The 25,244-nt window shown below is 42.3% G+C and overlaps 1 protein-coding gene and 1 long non-coding RNA gene across 2 annotated transcripts in view; both read right to left on the bottom strand.

Annotated features, from left to right (window-relative positions):
* Window positions 1-10,850, bottom strand: part of LOC135512247 (uncharacterized) — a 41,066-nt gene extending 30,216 nt beyond the window's left edge. Inside the window, exon 1 of the long non-coding RNA XR_010451387.1 lies at window positions 10,638-10,850. This is a non-coding gene — a long non-coding RNA (uncharacterized LOC135512247). The remainder of the gene's footprint in view (window positions 1-10,637) is intronic.
* A 2,392-nt stretch (window positions 10,851-13,242) lies between these two features.
* LOC135512246 (anaphase-promoting complex subunit 1-like) overlaps window positions 13,243-25,244 on the bottom strand; it is a 58,913-nt gene continuing 46,911 nt past the window's right edge. The window contains exons 42-49 of the mRNA XM_064934067.1: window positions 22,902-22,979; window positions 22,539-22,606; window positions 20,620-20,758; window positions 19,897-19,983; window positions 19,450-19,545; window positions 18,591-18,792; window positions 13,778-13,912; window positions 13,243-13,588 (exon numbers count right to left, since the gene is read on the bottom strand). Coding sequence (XP_064790139.1) covers window positions 13,461-13,588; window positions 13,778-13,912; window positions 18,591-18,792; window positions 19,450-19,545; window positions 19,897-19,983; window positions 20,620-20,758; window positions 22,539-22,606; window positions 22,902-22,979 — 933 coding nt within the window. The 3' untranslated portion in view covers window positions 13,243-13,460. The remainder of the gene's footprint in view (window positions 13,589-13,777; window positions 13,913-18,590; window positions 18,793-19,449; window positions 19,546-19,896; window positions 19,984-20,619; window positions 20,759-22,538; window positions 22,607-22,901; window positions 22,980-25,244) is intronic.

Genomic DNA, 25,244 nt, shown 5'->3' with positions numbered 1-25,244 from the left:
GTTAGATCAGAACCTCAGCAATGCTGCCTCCAAGAGAAGAACTGTATGAGGCATTTATAGACTGTTGTTTTTTTCTGTCCCAAATGCATATTCTCCCATTCAGTTAGCATAGGAGTGTGACTTGAACAATGTCCCCATCGCAATGGGACACTACTTGGAGAAGGGGTCTGACCACCTCAACATGTGCTAGGTATAAGATCACGTGTATAGTGTATAGCCTATATCACCCATGTACGTATCTCAAAGATGTATTCAAATCTAACTGACACAACTGTGGTAGCAACGGCTCTTTACTTCACATATTGTGGGAATGCCCTGGAGTGAAAACATTTGTCTGAAGCTATTTCACTTTTGTCCAACATTTTTTAAGTTGAATTTCCAAGGTGTTCAATTTTTTTAAATTTAACTAGGCAAGTCAGTTAAGAACAAATTCTTATTTATAATGACGGCCTTCCGGGGAACAGTGGGTTAACTGCCTTGTTCAGGGGCAGAACAACAGACTTTTTAAACTTGTCAGCTCAGGGACTCGATCCAGCAACCTTTCGGTTTTACCTGCCGCCCCATCTTATGTTTACTTGGTCAAAGCCCAGAAAATATACTGTTCATACACTTTCAGTCAAGAGAATCATTCTTCTTAACTGGAAAGAACCTAAACCAACTTGCTTTTCTGTGGACCGCTGGCCGGAGGACTACTTAGACCTTTTATACATGGAACGTGCAGCTTGTCTGTTCAAGGACTTCAATCTAAGTTTACATGGTCACTGGGTCACTGTACGCAAGTTCTTGGACTCTGGAAATGTACACATTCAAATTTTAATCCTGTAGTCCATACTTGAATATCTGCCAAGATCATTTGTACGAAGTAAAGATCTGTCATTCTCATTGAAAGCAAGTCTAAGAAGCGGTAGATGTGTTCTGTATGCTCTATTTCTATGTTTCACATTACAAAATATGTTTGTTTCTGGAAAAAATATTTAACAGTGGTTTAGACGCAAAAATTATTCTCTACACTATACTTGCTTGTTTTGTCACAAACTGAAATTAGGCAAACAATTGTAATTTTTGTAACCACGAAACGGCGGAGCGATTTTTATATAGTGCATCTTTAAGTAAGATCCTTTTCGTGGCCTGAGAAGGATATATTTCTGTACATGAGCTTATCATCTGATACACAGGAAGGGCCTTTTGCAACTGAGAGAAATGAGTCAGTCATGATGCTACAAAAACAGACATTCCCACACTCTGTCACACACCCACACAGGCACTGAGCCAGTCCGTAATGGGAAACAAAAAATACTGCAATTACAGTATGACCTTGATGTGAGAGTAGGAACTGCGAATGGAGTATGTTTGCCCACTTGGCAACTACATGAAATGTAGAGACATTTCAAACTCGTGGCTGAGGACAGTTCTACAGCCCTACAGGAGGTCTGGGTTAAATCGGGGTAGAAGAGGAACTGAGTCAGGACTGGATTAGGATTAACAGAGTTAGTTCTCAGCCAGGTCACAGACATATTCTTCATTGTGAGTTCTTAATTACACTACCATGTCAGATATGCGGGGGTGAGACTGCATGCACAACATTTCCTTTCCTACCCCTCAGTTCCAACTCCAGACAAAAAAAACTACTGTACTGTGTGGGTGATTCACAGTGTGTCTGACCACCAACGATGAGACACCACAGGTGGGAATACAATTAATTTGTGGGAGGTAGAGTGGAGGAGTAAAGCTTGTTCTGAGACACCCAGAGTTGTTAATAGCAGGATGTTAGTATTATCCTAGTACAGGGAGTGATGTCGACCATCGGGCTGGCACAATAACCATGAAAAATAAAAAACTTTTTTTATTTTCACATGAAGAGGGTAAAATTGTTAATTATTTTACGAGTAGAACGGCATGGTCGGGAGGAAAAGCTTACTTTCCAAAAGTTCCAACTAGTCAAAACCATCCGTTTTTGAGACGGGGGTGTCACCAAAGCTGTGCTGTATTCATTAGGTATGTACTGTAGCTAATTTTCAAAGATGCATTACAAGCAAAACAAATAAAAATACTTGTATGACAATAACCGTGGTCATTTGTATGATAATTAATTGTTCCCCAAAAATCCATAATCATCACAGCCCTAGTCCATCATCTGACTACATTTGTCTCTCATAACACATTCTGCAAATCACTATAGTTTGTAGCAAAAACAATAGAGCCCCACACCTGCCAACAAAATTACTGGGCATGAAGATTTATATGTCTTATATGTAGTAGTTTGATCCATGTTACACAATAAGTGGGAACTGAAATCCCTCACGTGCATACTGAACAGACACACACACACCCCACACACACAATGTCTTTGTCAGGAAAAGTAGGCCAGTGTAGGCCAACAGCTGTGTCCCTGTCCTCATTATAATAATCTACAGTGTGAAACTGGTTTGTACACTTTCTCACTGCTCATCCCCTCCTTCCCCACTGCTTAGAATATGCCTGTCAATAAATCTACCTGACACAAAACAACCAATCAATATCCTCCAATCCTAGAGGGGACAGAGCGAATAGAGCAGCTCACCAGCCCAGCCCAGGCAGGCAGGCAGGAAGCATTCAGACAGACAATGATGTTGGGTGTGATTTCATGAGGAAGTCAATATTCTGAGATCTATCACAGACACCATGATAACACATTCCCACATTCTCTTGAATGAGAGCCAGTCAACATCTGATGGATGACCTTTGACCTACACTACAGTATAGAACATTCTCTGGTGTTTCCCATTTACCATTTTGATACTGGTTTACTAGTAACTAGACATACATCACAATGTTACAGGGATCAGTACATATAAAAGAGACTAGGTGATTACATGTTATGAAAGCAGAATGACATTTTCACCTACAGTGCATCAACAGTCTTGATAAAGGACAAATCAATCAATTTACTTTTTAGTAAGCAACCGAGCAAAATTTTGTGTTAGTGGGAACAATAATGTGCATCATTATCCATTATGATTTGACCATTGTGAGGTGCTCACATCATTATTGTAAAAACTCTTCCAAGGTTACTGTGAAAACAGTGCCACCTTGAGACAGAGACATAACCCTACCAAGTGGAAAGGTAAAAGCCAACGTCTCTAAAAAAGGTTCACTAGATGGCACTAAAACCTAATGTATTGCATACCACAAGCAATCACCAGGAGCAGAAGGAGAACAGCTCTTCACTGCTTTATTGAGGTGAATACATTCACAGATTCAAATATGTACTGCACTGACACAAACATGTACTGCAATGACACAAATTACTGATGATTGGTTGAAATAAATTGATAGCAAGAACATTGTGGGACCTGTACTGTTAGATTTCAGTCAGCCTTTGATATTATTGACCATAACCTGATGCTGAGAAAACAAACAGTACCAGTCAAAAGTTTGGACACACCGACTCATTTAAGGGTTTTTCTTTATTTTTACTATTTTCTACTATGTAAAATAATAGTGAATACATCAAATGTATGAAATAAAACATATAGAATCATGTAGTAACCAAAATAAATTATTGTTAAATCAAAATATATTTAATATTTGAGATTCTTCAAACTAACCACCATTTGCCTTGATGACAGCTTTGCACACTCTTGATATTCTCTCAACCAGCTTCATGAGGTAATCACCAAGAATGCATTTCAATTAACAGATGTGCCTTGTTAAAAGTTAATTTGTGGGCCTCCCGGGTGGCGCAGCGCCAGCTGTGCCATCAGAGACTCTGGGTTTGCGCCCAGGCTCTGTCGTAACCGGCTGCGACCGGGAGGTCCGTGGGGCGACGCACAATTGGCCCAGCATGTCGTCCCGGTTAGGGAGGGCTTGGTCGGTAGGGATGACCTTGTCTCATTGCGCACCAGCGACTCCTGTGGTGGGCCAGGGGCACGGTGTTTCCTCCGACACATTGGTGCGGCTGGCTTCCGGGTTGGATGCGTGCTGTGTTAAGAAGCAGTGCGGCTTGGTTGGGTTGTGTATCGGAGGACGCATGACTTTCAACCCTTCGTCTCTCCCGAGCCCTTACGGGAGTAATAGCGATGAGACAAGATAGTAGCTACTAAAAACAATTGGATACCACGGAATTGGGGAGAAAAAAAGTTAATTTGTGGAATTTCTTTCCTTCTTAATGTGTTTGAGCCAATCAGTTGTGTTGTGACAAGTTAGGGGTGGTATACAGACCAAGTCCATATTATGGTAAGAACAGCTCAAATGAGCAAGGACAGGCCATCATTAGTTTAAGACATGAAGGTTAGTCAATCTGGAAAATTTCAAGAACTTGGAAAGTTTCTTCAAAAGCAGTTGCAAAAACCATCAAGCACTATGATGAAACTGGCTCTCATGAGGACCGCCACAGTAAAGGAGTTACCAATGCGGCAAGGAGAAGTTCATTAGAGTTAACTGCACCTAAGAAGGCAGCCCAAATAAATGCTTCACAGAGTTCAGGTAAAAGACACATCTCAACATCAACTGTTCAGAGACGATTGCGTGAATCAGGCTTCATGGTGGAATTCCTGCAAAGAAACCACTACTAAATAACACCAATAATAAGAAGAGACTTGCTTGGGACAAGAAACATGTGCAATGAACATTAGACCGGTGGAAATCTGATCTGATGAGGCCAAATGTAGGTTTTTGGATCCAACCCCTGTGTCTTTGTGAGATGCAGAGTAGGTGAACGGATGATCTCTGCATGTGTAGTTCCAACCGTGAAGCATGGAGGAGGATTGATGGTTTGGGGGTGCTTTGCTGGTGACACTATCAGTGATTTATTTAGAATTCAAGGCACATTTTACCAGCATGGCTACAACAGCATTATGCAGCGATACGCCATCCCATCTAGTTTGCGCTTAGTAGGACTATCATTTGTTTTTCAACAGGACAATGACCCAACACACCTCCAGGCTGTGTAAGAGCTATTTTACCTAGAAAGACACTGATGGAGTGCAGCATCAGATGACCTGGCCTCCACAATCACCCGACCTCAACCCGATTGAGATGGTTTGGGATGTGTTGGACCCCAGAGTGAAGGAAAAGCAGCCAACAAGTGCTCTGCATATGTGGGAACTCCTTCAAGACTGTTGGAAAAGCAGTCCAGGTGAGGCTGGTTGAGAGAATGCCAAGAGTGTGCAAAGCTGTCATCAAGGAAAAGGGAGTGGCTCCTTTGAAGGATCTCAAATATAAACGTAAATGTAAACTTCCGACTTACACTGCATGTGTTATTTCATAGTTTTGATGTCTTCACTAATATTCTACAATGTAGAAAATAGTAAAAATAAAGGAAATCCCTTGAATGAGTAGGTGCGTCCAAACTGGTACTGTATGTTTTATGGCTTTTCAACATCAAAGTCAGAAGTTTACATACACCTTACATTTAAACTCAGTTTTTCACAATTCCTGACATTTAATCCTAGTAAAAATTCCCTGTTTTAGGTCAGTTAGGATCACCACTTTATTTTAAGAATGTGAAATGTCAGAATAATAGAGAGATTTATTACAGCTTTTATTTCTTTCATCACATTCCCAGTGGGTTAGAAGTTTACATACACCCAATTAGTATTTGGTAGCATTGCTTTTACATTGTTTAACTTGGGTCAAACATTTTGGTTAGCCTTCCACAAGCTTCCCACAATAAATTGGGTGAATTTTGGTCCATTCCTCCTGACAGAGCTGGTGTAACTGAGCCAGGTTTGTAGGCCTCCTTGCTCGCACACGTTTTTTCAGTTCCACCGACACATTTTCTATAGGTTTGAGGTCAGGGCTTTGTGATGTCCACTCCCAATACCTTGACTTTGTTGTCCTTAAAGCTGTTTTGCCACAACTTTGAACGTATGCTTGGGGTCATTGTCCATTTGGAAGACCCATTTGCAACCAAGCTTTAACGTCCTGACTGATGTCTTGAGATGTTGCTTTAATATATCCACATAAGTCATGTTGCTTCATGATGCCATCTATTTTGTGAAGTACACCAGTCCATCCTGTAGCAAAGCACCCCCACAACATGATGCTGCCACCCCCGTGGTTCACGGTTGGGATGGTGTTCTTCGGCCTGCAAGCCTCCTCCTTTTTCCTCCAAACATAACGATGGTCATTATGGCCAAACAGTTCTATTTTTGTTTCATCAGACCAGAGGACATTTCTCCAAAAAGTACAGTCTTTGTCCCCATGTGCAGTTGCAAACTGTAGTCTAGCATTTTTGGAGCAGTGGCTTCTTCCTTGATGAGCGACCTTTCAGGTTTTGTTGATATAGGACTTGTTTTACTGTGTATATAGATACTTTTGTACCTGTTTCCTCCAACATCTTCACAAGGTCCTTTGCTGTTGTTCTGGGATTGATTTGCACTTTTCGCAAATTCGGCCCCCTTGAACTTTGCAACCTTTTGCCACATTTCAGGCTTCAAACATAAAGATATAAAACTGTATTTTTTTGTGAAGAATCAACAACAAGTGGGACACAATCATGAAGTGGAACGACATTTATTGGATATTTCAAACTTTTTTAACAAATCAAAAACTGAAAAATTGGGCGTGCAAAATTATTCAGCCCCCTTAAGTTAATACTTTGTAGCGCCACCTTTTGCTGCGATTACAGCTGTAAGTCGCTTGGGGTATGTCTCTATCAGTTTTGCACATCGAGAGACAAATCTTTTCCCATTCCTCCTTGCAAAACAGCTCGAGTTCAGTGAGGTTGGATGGAGAGCATTTGTGAACAGCAGTTTTCAGTTCTTTCCACAGATTCTCGATTGGATTCAGGTCTGGACTTTGACTTGGCCATTCTAACACCTGGATATGTTTATTTTTAAACCATTCCATTGTCGATTTTGCTTTATGTTTTGGATCATTGTCTTGTTGGAAGACAAATCTCCGTCCCACCATGTTTGACAGTGGAGATGGTGTGTTCAGGGTGATGAGCTGTGTTGCTTTTATGCCAAACATAAAGTTTTGCATTGTTGCCAAAAAGTTCAATTTTGGTTTCATCTGACCAGAGCACCTTCTTCCACATGTTTGGTGTGTCTCCCAGGTGGCTTGTGGCAAACGTTAAACGACACTTTTTATGGATATCTTTAAGAAATGGCTTTCTTCTTGCCACTCTTCCATAAAGGCCAGATTTGTGCAATATACGACTGATTGTTGTCCTATGGACAGAGTCTCCCACCTCAGCTGTAGATCTCTGCAGTTCATCCAGAGTGATCATGGGCCTCTTGGCTGCATCTCTGATCAGTCTTCTCCTTGTATGAGCTGAAAGTTTAGAGGGACGGCCAGGTCTTGGTAGATTTGCAGTGGTCTGATACTCCTTCCATTTCAATATTATCACTTGCACAGTGCTCTTTGGGATGTTTAAAGCTTGGGAAATCTTTTTCTATCCAAATCCGGCTTTAAACTTCTTCACAACAGTATCTCGGACCTGCCTGGTGTGTTCCTTGTTCTTCATGATGCTCTCTGCACTTTTAACAGACCTCTGAGACTATCACAGTGCAGGTGCATTTATACGGAGACTTGATTACACATAGGTGGATTGTATTTATCATCATTAGTCATTTAGGTTAACATTGGATCATTCAGAGATCCTCACTGAACTTCTGGAGAGTTTGCTGCACTGAAAGTAAAGGGGCTGAATAATTTTGCACGCCCAATTTTTCAGTTTTTGATTTGTTAAAGTTTGAAATATCCAATAAATGTCGTTCCACTTCATGATTGTGTCCCACTTGTTGTTGATTCTTCACAAAAAAATACAGTTTTATATCTTTATGTTTGAAGCCTGAAATGTGGCAAAAGGTCGCAAAGTTCAAGGGGGCTGAATACTTTCGCAAGGCACTGTAGATTCAATGGTTGTAAATACGGGGAGAGGTCTGCTCCTTTGACACCACACTCCAAAGAGCAAGTCATGCAGGCTCTAGTTTGGTCTTATCTTGATTATTGTCCAGTCATGTGGTCAAGTGCTACAAAGAAAGACTTCATTAAGCTGCTGCTGGCCCAGAACAGAGTGGGAGGGCTTTCTATTCGTTGTAATCAGAGGGCTAATATAAATCACAGGAGGTTGGTGGCACCTTAATTGGGGACGACGGACACCTGGTAATGGCTGGAGCGGAATAAGTGGAAAGGTATCAACAACATTAAACACGTGGTTTCCATGTGTTTGATGCCATTCCATTCCAGACATTATTATGAGGCATCCTCCCCTCAGCAGCCTCCACCGATATTAATGCTGTGCATGCCAGTCTCTCTTGGCTAAGAGTTGAGGAGAGACTGACTGCGCCACTTCTTCTTTTACTAAGAAACATTCACGTGTTGAAAATTTCAAATTGTTTGCATAGTCAACTTACACACAGCTCTGATACACACACTTATCCCACCAGACATGCCACCAGGAGTCTTTTCACAATCTCCAAATCCAGAACAAATTAAAGAAAGCGTACAGTATCATATAGAGCCATTATTGCATTGAACTCCCTTCTATCTCATATTGCTCAAATTAACAGCAAACCTGGTTTAAAAAAACTGCTAAAGCAACACCTCACGGCACAATGCCTCTCCCCTATTTGACCTAGACATTTTGTGTGTATGTATGTGTGCCATTTTAAAATGTTTATAGTTCTGTCCTTGAGCTGTTCTTTTCTACGAATGTTCTGTATTATGTCATGTTTCATGTTTTGTATGGACCCCAGGAAGAGTATATGGTGCCTTTGCAACAGCTAATGAAGATCCTAATAAAATACTAAACACCAAAAAGATTTCAATTTATTCCTAAGTATGATTTTAAGGATTTCAATTTGCTATCACTTCATCAACTGTTCTGATTACCTATTGGCCAATTCCTCTTTTATTGCTCTTCTCCATAACTGTAGATATTAAATGCAATATACTCAACATTAGCTTTATTCAAGTTGTGAATATTAGACTATTGCACCCCCAGTACTGACACCAGTTTGGAGTACAATACTAAAACCAAACGTGTCCAGACTCAGACTGACATTTCAACACTACACACGTTGTTTTATGAATGCAAGTTTCAAGGCCACCACTTCCTTTTCTCTTCTACTCAACAATGGCAGGTTTTTACTGGAAACCAGTCCCACTGACTAAAAACAGACTGGGGTGCCGTTGTAAACTGGCGTATCGTTACAAAACTAGGTTTTGCGTGTGAACCTTCACAACTGTTAACCATATAGTGCCACAAGCTCCAACCACCATCAACTATTTCTGTTTAGCGTTTTCAGTATGCAGTGACGAGAGCTCCACAAGTACAGAAAGACAGACACTATTCTGGAGAATTACCATTACCTCCATCCTGTGATACAGCAAACTGCAGATCCTGTCGATGAAGCTAATATGAGGGGGGAGTTCATTCAAAATGAGAATCACCAGAATGTGTTCTAGTTCCACTCCCATCAATCATGGGAAGAGGAGATGACCTCGCTCAGTTTCCTAAGGATTGTAATTCTGCCAACTGTGTGCCGTGCATGTAAATACAGTTGGTTTTCTGTCCATCTTAAATGTAAACTGATTTGGGTGGGACCTGTCTTTCAGTCTACCTAAGCTAAAACACAGAATACAGGGAGGGAGGAACTTTAGATTAAGGTCACCTTTGTGGTTTCTGAAGAGCAATATGAAAATGACTGTTCTATTCACAGCTTATCTGATGAATGTAGCCAGCTAACTGAGCCAAACATAAACCACATGAATGGATATGAGAGAGAGAGAGGGAAGTCCCACAGTACTCATTCTGAGACAGAAAAATTGTTTCATTCAGGCCAGGGAAAAGACATTGCTTTTTGGTTGTAGAGTATATGGAACACTAGGGCTTACATATTTTGGAAAAGTGTTATGATGTAGAGACAACCTGTCCTTCTCTCCTGTCCCATCTGGGCTGAATTGGATAAATGGGTGTTCGCATTCACCTCTTCCAGTCATTTTATGTTTGTGGTAACAAAGAAATGCAATGTAAACTGAACCAGTGCACTTGGGATAATGTCCATGAAACAGGTGCTGCATTCTTGATAGCTCACGCCCCCCTATCTTCTTGTCACTCAGAAATGAACGTATATGACTCGGCACTCTCGTCTCATCACAAACCTGGGCCCTATAGAAATGTAGATAAATAATATATTGAGTATGCATTCCGTTCATATTTTGGATGGGCAGTTCTCCAAAGGGCTTTGTAAGATTGCCAACGGTTCAAAGACTATTGGATTTGAAACAGTTGTACACTTCGTTTTTAAAAATACAAAAAGGAACAGGAAGCTACAATCTCATACTGACATTGCTTCCTTTTATCTCTGTAAACCGCCCTTTACACGAGCGCTCTGTAGTCCACACGTTGTTTTTTTAATCAGCCAGCGTCATTCGTGCTTTACTTCCCGAAACGTCAATTTCAGAGGGAAGTTATCGTTCAAATGTATCTCTAAATATGTAAATAATTACTCATATTGCATCCATTTAACTGCAGCCTAGTTGGCCCTTATGTGTACAGTACTTATATTTCCATTCAAGTATCACTGCATGGCTTCCTCAAACTCCAAAATATTATTTAAGATGCAAAATATTCGTTCGGTCTTCAGGTGTCTACTCACTAACAAAAATGTATCAAATAAGTTATTTCGTATGTAATTACTACTTACCCATTATTAAAAGTAGTGCAGAATATTTCTGGTTTGCCCCAGTTCAGGAACGAGTTAGGTGGATAATACATATTGACCAAGTTATTTCGATGTTGGCAAAAGTCATTCTGAACCGGACTAAGCAGTGTAACGTTAACTACCTAACTGATCGAAGTCCTGCCTTTTCATGTATAGTAACACTGGGCGTTTGTAGTTCTGTAGTCATTCATAGCTTTGGAGCTGAACTGTGACACTTTTCTTCGTAATTGGTCACACCCACCTCCCTCCACGAACTGACATTTTTTCCATTCAAACGTTGTCTGAATTAAATCAATGTCTGTTTGAGCACATAAGTAGGCACTTTTAAAACAACGTAATATGGGGCAGAAGGGTACCAAAAATCGTCCCAGACATTTGGAACACACAGGACAATTTTTCTCCTTTGATGGCCCCCAAACGGACCATTTTTTTCTCCTCAAGGTCCCAGTATCAGCTAATTGTTTCTCTTGAGGCTACCAGTATTTGCCATTTTATTATCATTTTGTGCCAAATATCCAAGTTTGTCAGGGCCACTAGGCTAAATCTAGACCAGCCCATCTGGCATGTGCCCGAAATGCCATTAAACACCTGACTAGAATCATAAAAAATATAGCCTATTTATAAACTGGACATTCGATTCATTCTGCAATTTATGAAAATTATGTTTTAAAGATTAAGGACCAAGAGGCATTTCTAATTTGTGTTGTTATTTTTATGGCCTTGTTCCAATGTTGTCTTCGGAAGTGAGAACCTCCAGGACCACAGGGTGTGTACCAGTATGACATACATAGAATGTTTTGTGTAAACAGCCCTCTCCCAGGGGCACTGGTTCCCACAGCTTATTAAAGGAATCACCTTTGAAGGTCATAAACTCATGAATTAACCCACTCTGACTACAGTTCTGGTTGGCCATTGACCTGTAAAATCCCATTACATTTTTGGAATATGAAGATGTAGATCCTGTTACACATTTCCTGGATGTCCATAGAAGAACAAACCAAATGGCAATGTCATACTTCCTACAGAGGAAAAAATACACAGCATCACTGCCTCTCTGTACCAGATTTGGAACTGGTTGCTGCCTCCCCAGAGGATTTGCACTATTAGTCACTTCACTTGGCTGGTTTCCACAATGTTCCAAAACAGTATTCAATTATACTGAATCGAAACTACAAAGAGAATTAGTTACCCACATTGTACTTCCCTTCCAATTAGTTAACAGAGAAAAGTTGCACCGCACAATTTAAAAAGGTCCAATGCAGCAGTTATCTCCTTACGGTGATTGTTTTCCATTAGAAAGGTCAAAAATAAACAAAAATAGCTTCTTAGAAAGGAGCAATTTCTCAAGCAAGAATTTGGTTAGGACTGTCTGAGTGGTATGAGTTGGGAAGGGAAAACTGAAAAATGTGCTGTTATTGGGAGAGGGGTTTGGGACTCTTATTGGTCTATTAATTAATTTACAGCATGGTGACATCATGGAATGCCAAAACTCCATCCCACCAAAACAGGCTGAAATAGCAAGCGTTCTTTTCAAACAGCTCTTACACTGAAAGGACATTATCATTTTCACAATTTCACAGTATTATTCTAACCTTATGTATGGAAATGTATATAAAAACAGGAAATCACATTTAACTGCACTGGGCCTTTAAATTCCTTACATTCTCTGATGCTTCTCCCTCAAAAAATCTAATACTTTCCTGTGTGTCTGTAATGTTCACTGAACCACATGACAGCACTTCTACGAATGTGGTATGTATGCAATCCATCTGCCACAGCTCTGTGTGCCTTTCATGCCAGTTGGTCCTAAAGATGCCACAAAAAAAGCTATAGTCAACAGTTTTTTTTAAAGAGTTTGAATGTATACCATGGGGAGACTGATAAACAGCTAGGCCATGCTTAATAATTCAAGATGAAGACAAAGCTATTTGGCTATACAGAGCATCCGGAAAGTATTCAGACCCCTTGACTTTTTCCACATTTTGTTGCGTTAGAGCCTTATTCTAAATGTAATCAATTTATTTATTTTCCCCTCAAATCTACACACAATACCCCATAATGAAAAAGTGAAAATAGGTTTAGAAATGTTTGCACATTACAAATACCTAATTTACATGAGGCAAAAGTTATTTACTGCATGGAAGGGGTCTGAATACTTTCTGAATGCACTGTACAAGGCCAAAAGAAAACAGAGATTTATATGGGGTGAGGCGGGTGTGGTATTTGTTGCAGGATGTTTTCCATTATACTGTGGAATGTTCCCAGAGCAGTTATGTTGTTAGATCACAGCTCTGGCCAATGCATTCTGTTGCACCACAGCCCACGCACTACTTCCCAAAACATACTGCAGAGACTGAACTAATATCTGAACAACTTTTCCGGAACAAATTTTCTGATAATTCAAGGTAACAGTCTAGACTATATCCCTTGCCGAAATGGAAAATACAAAATGGCAATACTGTAACCACACAGAGTTGGCCAAAATAACATGTACAATGCTTAAAGTTCTTGGTCATCCACATCCACGGTAGTTAACAGCTTTACCTTTAAATACATTCAGTGCAAATACTTGTCACTTACACTAACATTAGTCTCAAATCACATTTTATTTACTGTATATATTGAAAACAAACAAGTACAGTACAAACATTTGACATACAATCTGTATCAAGAAAGCCTTTACAATGAAATGTTATATCATATCCATTTCTTGCGAGCTGCAACAAGCATTGCAGAGTGACCCTTGTGGGTCAAGACGAGGGTAAAGTCAGAGACCAAGGTTAGTGGTCAAAGGTCAGGGTAATATCAACAGGCCAGTTGGCCGGTCCAGAAGCCCGCAGTCCCTAGGAGCAGAGGGCCCAAACGCAGCAGGGCGCGTACAGGTATGCCCAGCTGACTGAACTTCAACAGGAGCTCAGGGAACGATGTACTTCCTGTGGAAACAAGTGAGTGGATTGGTAGAAACATGAGACCAGCAGAGACATGACGACTTCTCCACACATGAGACAAAAGTCAGATATAAGAATCCAGCAGTCAGCCAAATAAGAGACCACCAGTGTCAAACATGTTAGGTTCAAACTAAACATAAATCTAACCACAACATTCAGCTAACAGTTGTTTACCTTCCAGGTGTGTGGCAGACAGCTTACTGAGGCAGGGGATGGAGTGGTAAACCAGGAAGCAAGCCAGCATGTTGGACAGCATGTCCTCAGTAAGGGACTGGCCACTCATGTATGACCTCAATACATGGCTGTTATCTGTGGAGACGGGGGGTTCACACACACAGGTCAGATGTAAAAAGGTTACATGCACTCATGTAATGGACCTGATTGTTTGACAATAACAGCTGGTGCGCAATGTATAATATTAAGAAAGTCTTGAGGTATTGCTGGCCTGAGGTAGAGCACCTCATAAGCAGTAGACCACACTATCTACCAAGAGAATTTTCATCTATATTTTTCATAGCCGTCCATTTACCAACACAAACTGATGCTGGAACTAAGACATACTCAAGGAGCTGTATAAGGCCATAAGCAAACAAAAAAATGCTCATCCGGAAGCGGCGCTCCTAGCTGGCCGGGGACTTTAATGCAGGCAAACTTAAATCTGTTTTACCTTATTTCTACTAGCATGTCACATGTGCAACTAGAGGTTTAAAAAAAATAAACATTTAAACTCTAGACCACCTTTACTCCACACACAGATGCACACAAATCTCTCCCTCGCCCTCCATTTGGCAAATCTGACCATAATTCTATCCTCCCGATTCCGATTACAAGCAAAAACTAAAGCAAGAAACACCAGTTACTCACTCAATATGGAAGTGGTCAGATGACGCAAATGCTTAGCTACAGGACTGTTTTGGTAGCACAGACTGGAACATGTTCAAGGATTCATCCATTGGCATTGAGGAGTACACCACCTCAGTCACCGGCTTCATCAATAAGTGCATCGACGACATCGTCCCCACAGTGACCGTACATACAGTGCCTTGCGAAAGTATACGGCCCCCTTGAACTTTGCGACCTTTTGCCACATTTCAGGCTTCAAATATAAAGATATAAAACTGTATTTTTTTGTGAAGAATCAACAACAAGTGGGACACAATCATGAAGTGGAATGACATTTATTGGATATTTCAAACTTTTTTAACAAATCAAAAACTGAAAAATTGGGCATGCAAAATTATTCAGCCCCTTTACTTTCAGTGCAGCAAACTCTCTCCAGAAGTTCAGTGAGGATCTCTGAATGATCCAATGTTGACCTAAATGACTAATGATGATAAATACAATCCACCTGTGTGTAATCAAGTCTCCGTATAAATGCACCTGCACTGTGATAGTCACAGAGGTCCGTTAAAAGCGCAGAGAGCATCATGAAGAACAAGGAACACACCAGGCAGGTCCGAGATACTGTTGTGAAGAAGTTTAAAGCCGGATTTGGATACAAAAAGATTTCCCAAGCTTTAAACATCCCAAGGAGCACTGTGCAATCGATAATATTGAAATGGAAGGAGTATCAGACCACTGCAAATCTACCAAGACCTGGCAGTCCCTCTAAACTTTCAGCTCATACAAGGAGAAGACTGATCAGAGATGCAGCCAAGAGGCCCATGATCACTCTGGATGAACTGCAGAGATCTACAGCTGAGGTGGGAGACTCTGTCCATGATCTCGCCATCACGGTTGACAACTCCATTGTGTCCTCCTCCCAGAGCGCTAAGAACCTTGGCGTGATCCTGGACAACACCCTGTCGTTCTCAACCAACATCATGGCGGTGGCCCGTTCCTGTAGGTTCATGCTCTACAACATCCGCAGAGTACGACCCTGCCTCACACAGGAAGTGGCGCAGGTCCTAATCCAGGCACTTGTCATCTCCCGTCTGGATTACTGCAACTCGCTGTTGGCTGGGCTCCCTGCCTGTGCCATTAAACCCCTACAACTCATCCAGAACGCCGCAGCCCGTCTGGTGTTCAACCTTCCCAAGTTCTCTCACGTCACCCCGCTCCTCCGCTCTCTCCACTGGCTTCCAGTTGAAGCTCGCATCCGCTACAAGACCATGGTGCTTGCCTACGGAGCTGTGAGGGGAACGACACCGCAGTACCTCCAGGCTCTGATCAGGCCCTACACCCAAACAAGGGCACTGCGTTCATCCACCTCTGGCCTGCTTGCCTCCCTACCACTGAGGAAGCACAGTTCCCGCTCAGCCCAGTCAAAACTGTTCGCTGCTCTGGCCCCCCAATGGTGGAACAAACTCCCTCACGACGCCAGGACAGCGGAGTCAATCACCACCTTCCGGAGACACCTGAAACCCCACCTCTTCAAGGAATACCTAGGATAGGATAAGTCATCCTTCTCACCCCCCCCCCCCCCCTTAATGATTTAGATGCACTATTGTAAAGTGGCTGTTCCATTGGATGTCAGAAGGTGAATTCACCAATTTGTAAGTCGCTCTGGATAAGAGCGTCTGCTAAATGACTTAAATGTAAATGTAATGTCCATAGGACAGCAATCAGTCGTATATTGCACAAATCTAGCCTTTATGGAAGAGTGGCAAGAAGAAAGCCATTTCTTAAAGATATCCATAAAAAGTGTCGTTTAAAGTTTGCCACAAGCCACCTGGGAGACACACCAAACATGTGGAAGAAGGTGTTCTGGTCAGATGATCAAATCAAAATTGAACTTTTTGGCAACAATGCAAAATGTTATGTTTGGCGTAAAAGCAACACAGCTCATCACCCTGAACACACCATACCCACTGTCAAACATGGTGGTGGCAGCATCATGGTTTGGGCCAGCTTTTCTTCAGCAGGGACAGGGAAGATGGTTACAATTGATGGGAAGATGGATGGAGCCAAATACAGGACCATTCTGGAAGAAAACCTGATGGAGTCTGCAAAAGACCTGAGACTGGGACGGAGATTTGTCTTCCAACAAGACAATGATCCAAAACATAAAGCAAAATCTACAATGGAATGGTTCAAAAATAAACATATCCAGGTGTTAGAATGGCCAAGTCAAAGTCCAGACCTGAATCCAATCGAGAATTTATGGAAATAACTGAAAACTGCTGTTCACAAATGCTCTCCATCCAATCTCACTGAGCTCGAGCTGTTTTGCAAGGAGGAATGGGAAAAAATTTCAGTCTCTCGATGTGCAAAACTGATAGAGACATACCCCAAGCGACTTACAGCTGTAATCGCAGCAAAAGGTGGCGCTACAAAGTATTAACTTAAGGGGGCTGAATAATTTTGCACGCCCAATTTTTCAGTTTTTGATTTGTTAAAAAAGTTTGAAATATCCAATAAATGTAGTTCCACTTCATGATTGTGTCCCACTTGTTGTTGATTCTTCAGAAAAAAATACAGTTTTATAGCTTTATGTTTGAAGCCTGAAATGTGGCAAAAGGTCGCAAAGTTCAAGGGGGCCGTATACTTTCGCAAGGCACTGTACATATCCCAACCAGAAGCCATTGATTACAGGCTACATCCGCAAAGCTCATCACTAAGCTAAGGACCCTGGGACCAAACACCTCCCTCTGCAACTGAATCGTGGACTTCCTTACGGGCCGCCCCCAGGTGGTAAGGGTAGACAACAACACATCTGCCAAGCTGATCCTCAACACAGGGGTATCTCAGGAGTGTGTGCTCAGTCCCCTCCTGTTCTCCCTGTTCACCCACGACTCCGTGGCCTAATACAACTCAAACACCATCATTACGTTTGCTGACAACACAACAGCGTTAGGCCGACGAGACAGCCTATAGGGAGGAGATCAGAGACCTGTCAGTGTGGTGCATGGACAACAACCTCTCCCTCAACGTGAGCAAGACAAAGGAGCTGATCGTGGACTACAGGAAAAGGAGGGCTGAACACACCCCCATTCACATAGACAGGGCTGTACTGGAGCAGGTTGAGAGCTTCAAGTTCCTTGGTGTTCACATCATTAACAAACTATCATGGTCCAAACACACTAAGACAGTTGTGAAGAGGGCACAACACCTTTTCCCCCTCAGGAGACTGAAAAGATTTGGCATGGGTCCTCAGATCCTCAAAGTTTACAACTGCACCCTTGAAAGCATCGTGACCGGTTGCATCACCGCCTGGTACGGCAACTGCTCAGCATCTGACCATAAGGCTCTACAGAGGGTAGTGCGTACAGCCCAGTACATCACTGGGGCAAAGCTTCCTGCCACCCAGGACCTATATACTAGGCGGTGTCAGAGGAAGGCCGCAAAAAAATTGTCATAGACTCCAGTCACCCAAGTTAGACTTATCCCAGTGCTACCGCATGGCAAGCATTACCGGCGTGCCAAGTCTAGGTCCAAAAAGCTCCCGCCCCCTTTGTTTTTACACTGCTGCTACTCGCTGTTTATTATCTACGCATAGTCACTTTACCCCTACTAATTACCTCGACTAACCTGTACCCCCGCACATTGACTCGGTACTGGTACCCCCTTTATATAGCCTTGTTATTGTTTGTTTATTATCTTACTTAAAAAATAAAAATAAAAAATTACTTTAGTTTATTTAGTAAATATTTTCTTAAAACTGCATTGTTGGTTAAGTGCTTGTAAGTAAGCATTTCACGGTATTGTCTACACCTGTTGTGTTCGGAGCATGTGACAAAACATTTTATTTTATTTATTCCTAATTTAAGACTATCACAATCCGTTTTCTATTGATGGTTGCCACTTGCCAATATTTCATGAGAAAGAAAGCCTGGCATAATCACCTCCCACGTCTTTTGTTGTCACACCCAAAGACATGTTCTGGCACGTACAGTCCCATTGATGGGAACTGTGTGTCACAGTACAGGTACACACTGGTACAAACTGTACTTTGTACATTCAAATGTACAGTTCATTCAATGTGTTAATAGTTGATGTGTTAATAGTCTATCCTCTGTGCCTCTCCCACTGTGTTGAGACTGCTCACCAGTGAGCCAGCGGTCCAGGGTGCCATCAGCAGAGTTTTTCATGACAGGCAGGAACTCAGAGCTGAGCAGCAGCCCCCTGCCCTGTGCCCCCTCCCTCAGTCTGTGCTGCAACACCCTGCTCTCACACAGCTCCAACACCAGTCTCATTTGCCACAGAGCAAACGTCTCACACATCTCCGTCTGCTCCAGGGTCCGTACCGCCTGCGGGAGAAAACAGTTAACACACACACACACACACAGAGAGAGAGAGAAGACATTGGAGAAATACAATCGAGAGCACATTGAAGTGACATCAGTTTGCAGTGTGAAAAGTAAATCTATGAAAACTTATTATAGATCTGTTATTCTCATTGAAAGCAAGTCTAAGAAGCGGTAGATCTGTTCCATGTACTCCATTTCTATGCTTCCCGTGCTTAAGTTTTGTTTTCTGTGTCTTTTACTTTTGGTTACGGAAAGTATATTTCACAGTGGTTTAGATGGTGAATGATTCTCTACACTATACTTGCTTGTTTCATCACATAAACAGAAATTAGGGAACAATTACAACTTTAGCAACCAGTAAATGGCAGAGCAATTTCTGCAAAGTGAATCTTTTTAACTAACAGTAATACAGTTGCATTTTATGAGAGGGAGCATGTACATCAGGGCTATCCAACCCTGTTCCTGGAGAACTACCGTTCTGTAGGTTTTTACTCCAACCCTCATCTAGTGCACATTATTCTAATAATTAGCATGTTGACAAACTGAATCAGGTTAGTTACAACTGGGGTTGGAGCGAGATCCTAAAGGTTAGCTCTCCAGGAACAGGGTTGGAGAAACCACTGTTGCTATTGTATGGGTAATTTCTATGTTTCTTACCTGATCAATAGCGATGTATGTCGGCAGCATCTCAGGGTTCTCCTGAGTAACACACTCATATAGAATGGCAGAGAATAAGGCCAAAGTGTCCCGTTTCTGGACAAAGACAACAGTAAATATAAGCGCCATTCAGTGCGAGCTTATCAATTGAACAATCAGAGAAAAAACGGAATTATAAAATAGGACAGTGAAGGGTGTTTCAATAATTTAAATAAAATCATGAACATAAGGTTATCACCAATCTCCTTCAATTTCACTGTCTCCAATTACATATACAGATATAATTTGTAACTGGTGTAAATAGGATTCAAGTAATTAACAAGTGCATTCACAAGGGGAGAGACATAGGCAGTCTAAGTCAAATTTCTCCTCTGTGTTTGAATGTTAACCTATCGCTGAAACGTGCCTCCTGCTGCACCATATACCATACTTTCCTAATCAACTCACATGTTTCACGCTCTCCGAGGATTTACAAAAGTACTCAGCAAAGGAGACCAAGGCAGCGTCGGAGGTGAAGGTTGAGATGGCCTCGGGCTGTGGGAGAAAAAACAAGGAAATATACTGTCAAGACATTGGTTTCGTTCTGCCACTCCAGAGTGACGTCACGTGACTACTCCTTGTTATACTGGGATTATATGAGCATAAATTGACCTATTTGTACCCTTTCTGACTCATTATACTAGGTCTATTATACTGATTTCAGCTATTCAATTTCCTCAACCTTGACATACTAATGAAATACATGTGTGTACTGGTCTAGCAGATAGCCCAGTGGTTAGAGCGTTGGGCCAGTAACCAAAAGGATGCTGGATCGAATCCCCGAGCTGACAAGGTACAAATCTGTCGTTCTGCCCCTGAACAAGGCAGTTAACCCTCTGTCTCGGTTGGCCGTCATTGTAAATAATAATTTGTTCTTAAAACTGACTTGCCTAGTTAAATAAAGGTTAAATTAAAAAATACCGTATGCAAGCCATACCCAACAGGACTTTGCCACCTAGGAAATTTGTAACCAGACCTTCTCAAATATGACCTGCATGGTAAAGTATGACTGAACCTTCTATGTATACAATATTACTATAGTGCTAAAGTAGCATTAACATAGAAACATGTTGTGCCTCTTTTGCACCATAAAAGGATTGGATTGTAAGCGGAGAGCGAGGATGTTTGTACCTTGAATGTGCGGACTTCTGAGTTCCTGTTGTTGACGTTGGGCGCTAATAGACTCTTCCAACCCCGAGGGTCGTCCTTATAGGGCAGCTGCCCCGCACGCAGCTTCACATACAGAACCCCATCTCTGGAAAGAATGGACCTACAACACATATATAGAGATGTTTACTCAGCAAAAAAAGAAACGTCCCCTCACTGTCAACTGCGTTTATTTTCATTAAACATGTGTACATATTTGTATGAACATAAGATTCAACGACCAAAATAAACTGAGCAATTTCCACAGACATGTGACAAACAGAAATTGAAAGTAACAGTCAGTATCTGGTGTGGCCACCAGCTGCATTAAGTACTGCAGTGCATCTCCTCCTCATGGACTGCACCAGATTTGCCAGTTCTTGCTGTGAGATGTTACCCCACTCTTCCACCAAGGCACTTGCAAGTTCCCAGACATTTCTGGGGGGGAATGACCCTAGCCCTCACCCTCCGATCCAACAGGTCCCAGAAGTGCTCAATGGGATTGAGATCCGGGCTCTTCGCTGGCCATGGCAGAACACTGACATTTCTGTCTGAACGAGCAGTATGGCTGGTGGCATTGTCATGCTGGAGGGTCATGTCAGGATGAGCCTGCAGGAAGGGTACCACATGATGGAGGAGGATGTCTTACCCGTAACGCATAGCATTGAGGTTGCCTGCAATAACAACAAGCTCAGTTTGATGATGCTGTGACACACCGCCCCAGACCATGGACGGACCTGCCACCTCAAAATCGATCCTGCTCCAGAGTACAGGCCTCGGTGTAACGCTCATACCTTAGATGATAAACGCAAATTCGACCATCACCCCTGGTGAAACAAAACCGCGACTCGTCAGTGAAGAGCAATTTTTGCCAGTCCTGTATGGTCCAGCGACCGTGGGTTTGTGCCCATAGGCGACGTTGTTGCCGGTGATGTCTGGTGAGGACCTGCCTTACAACAGGCCTACAAGCACTCAGTCCAGCCTCTCTCAGCCTATTGCGGACAGTCTGAGCACTGATGGAGGGATTGTGTATTCCTGGTGTAACTCGGGCAGTCGTTGCCATCCAAATCAAATCAAATTTTATTGGTCACATACACATGGTTAACATTATGCTAAACGTGTATGTGACCAATAAAATTTGATTTGGATGGCAACAATAACTGCCCGAGCAGTTGTGATGTACCTGTCCCGCAGGTGTGATGTTCGGATGCACCAATCCTGTGCAGGTGTTGTTACATGTGGTCTGCCACAGCGAGGACGATCAGCTGTCCGTCCTGTCTCCCTGTAGCGCTGTCTTAGGCGTGTCACAGTACGGACATTGCAATTTATTTCCCTGGCCATATCTGCAGTCCTCATGCCTCCTTGCAGCATGCCCAAGGCACTTTCACGCAGATGAGCAGGGACCCTGGGCATCTTTCTTTTGGTGTTTTTCCAGAGTCAGTAGAAAGGCCTCTTCAGTGTCCTAAGTTTTCATAACTGTGACCTTAATTGCCTACCGTCTGTAAGCTGTTAGTGTCTTAACGACCGTTCCACAGGTGCATGTTCATTAATTGTTTATGGTTCATTGAACAAGCATGGGAAACAGTTTAAACCCTTTACAATCAAGATCTGTGAAGTTATTTGGATTTTTACAAATTATCTTATTTTTGAAAGACAGGGTCCTAAAAAAGGGACGTTTCTTTTTTTGCTGAGTTTATATAGTCAAATACACAAATTTTGGTAGCTCGTTAGTATGGACAAAACATTTGCGGCCATTATCAATCATTACAGTAGCACATCACAAACTCTTTGTATCGTAAAGACATCACTGGACATAGACCAGGTAACTTCTCACCCACAGAAATATTATGAAATGAATCTGTATATTTGGCCAGAAACTTTTCACATACAAGTGGAGGACTTACTCTAGATGTTGAGTCCCTTTACTCATGTCTATGGACAGCTCCCAGTATCTTGGTCCTTTTACTTTCACCTGTAAGCAAATTAAAACAAGTAGGTCAGACAATACTTTTTTAAACTTTATTTTGAGAACAATGTGGAAATATCATATTATTTTCTTGTAATAGCCGAGTTTGACCACACTAAGTGACCTTACTTCCTTTTTATAATACAATACAGGGAAGAAAGAAAAGCTTATAAAAGTCCAAATCGCATTACTAATTTCCAAACAAACATGTTGACATCAACCATCCTGCTTGACAAGACTAAACAGAAAGATTGTGCAGCCTGACTACATTTGTCTGATAAAGTACTACATTTCCTTCTACCTTTCTGAGGAGCTGCAGCTCAGGCAACATGGTGGGGGCCATCAGCTCCACTGTAGTCTCCTCATACCATGGAGTCTCCTGATACAGAGAAAAAAAACAATAAATATGCTCTGAAGACTTTCAAGAAGAAATTAACACAGAAACACAAAGCCATCATACGTAACATGAACTGAAACATGGACTAAAGCTCTGTGCGCAATTTTTTTAAATTTAAATTCACCATGTACACATTCAAATCATGTACACGTGTGCTGCAATGCAACATCATAGTGAACATCGAAATATGCAGTGTGTGTGTGTACGTGCAGAGGTGAAGTGTGTGATTGCACATATGCAGGGGGTGTCATTATAATTGATGTGCGCCGCATGGCTCTCCCTCTGCTGTTCCAGAGTAATTGAAATAAGGAGCACTTCATGGTGAACCCGCAAACCCAACCTTCAGCAGACCTTCAAGGAAAACTCCAGGCAAAAATTATATTTTGGTATTTTTTAAATTAGTCCACTGTTGATACAGTCCCAAAATCAGTTGCATGTCAGAAGTCATGTTTTCAAGATATTGGACTTTGAAGAAGCAAAGTGTCCCCTGCCACATCATCATCTCAGGCCTCACTCCCCCCTATCTGAGATATTAACTGCAGCCCTCATCCTCCATATGAAATCACATGTTATTTGTCACATACACCAAATACAACAGGTATATAGACCTTACAGTGAAATGCTTACTTACAAGCCCTTAACTAACAATAAAGTTAAGAAAAATACATAAAGAAATAAAAAAGTAACAAATAATTAAAGAGCAGCAGTAAAATAACAAGAGCGAGGCTATATACAGGGGGTACCGGTAGAGTCAATGTGCAGGGGGCGCCGGTTAGTCGAGGTAATTTGTACATGTAGGTAGAGTTAAAGTGAATATGCATAGATAAGAGACTAGCAGCATCGAAAAAGATATGGGGGGGGGGGGGGCAATGGAAATAGTCTGGGTAGCCATTTGATTAGATGTTCAGGAGTCTTATGACTTGGGGGTAGAAGCTGTTTAGAAGCCTCTTGGACCTAGACTTGGCGCTCCGGTACTGCTTGCCGTGCGGGAGCAGAGAAAACAGTCTATGACTTGTGTGGCTGGAGTCTGACAATCGTTAGGTTCTTCCTCTGACACCACCTGGTATAGAGGCCCTGGATGGCAGGAAGCTTGGCCCCAGTGTTACACTGGGCCGTACACACTACCCTCTGAAGTGCCTTGGGGTCGGAGGCCGAGCAGTTGCCATACCAGGCAGTGATGCAACCAGACCGGATGCTCTTGATTGTGCAGCTGTAAACTTTGAGGATCTGAGGACCCATGACAAATCTTTCCAATCTCCTGAGGGGGAATAGGTTGTGTCGTGCCCTCTTCACGACTCTTGGTGTGTTTGGACCATGACAGTTTGTTGTTGATGTGGACACCAAGGAACTTGAAGCTCTCAACCTGCTCCACTACAGCCCGTCAATGAGAACGGGTGTGTGCTCGGTCCTCCTTTTCCTGTAGTCCACAATCATCTCCTTTATCTTGATCACGTTGAGGGATAGGTTGTTGTCTTGGCACCACACGGCCAGGTCTCATACCTCATCCCTATAGGCGGTCTCGTCTTTGTGATGATCAGACCTACAACTGTTGTGTCATCTGCAAACTTAATGATGGTGTTGGAGTCGTGTCTGGCCGTGCAGTCATGAGTGTAGAGGGAGTACAGGAGGGGACTGAGCACGCACCCCTGAGGGGCCCCCGTGTTGAGGATCAGGGTGTTGTTGTTATCTACCTTTATCACCTGGGGGCGGCCCATCAGGTAGTCTAGGATCAAGTTGCAGAGGGAGTTATTTAGTCCCAGGGTCCTTAGCTTAGTGATGAGCTTCGAGGGCATTATGGTGTTGAACGCTGAGCTGAAGTCAATGAAAAGCATTCTCACATGTTCCTTTTGTCCAGGTGTGAAAGGGCAGTGTGGAGTGCAATAGAGATTGCATCATCTGTGGATCTGTTGGGGTGGTATGCAAATTGCAGTGGTTCTAGGGTTTCTGGGATAATGGTGTTGATGTGAGCCATGATCAGCCTTTCAAAGAACTTCATGGCTACAGACGTGAATGCTACGGGGTCGGTAGTAATTTAGGCAGGTTACCTTGTTGTATGTCCCTGTGCCCAAGAACAATATATTGAGCACATAGAACACCTGTTCTGCCAGTCACATTCTGTTAAAGGTCCCCACATCCCTGGGTCGCTCGCCTTTTCAGTTTGCTGCAGCTAGCAACTGGAACGAGCTGCAACAAATACTCAAACTGGACAGTTTTATCTCAATCTGTTCATTCAAAGACTCAATCATG

The sequence above is a fragment of the Oncorhynchus masou genome, chromosome 24 (genome assembly GCF_036934945.1).
Source record: "Oncorhynchus masou masou isolate Uvic2021 chromosome 24, UVic_Omas_1.1, whole genome shotgun sequence".
In the NCBI taxonomy this organism is placed as follows: Eukaryota; Metazoa; Chordata; class Actinopteri; order Salmoniformes; family Salmonidae; genus Oncorhynchus; species Oncorhynchus masou.
Note: the sequence above shows the minus strand (reverse complement) of the source record. Positions and strands in the feature narration are given on the sequence as shown.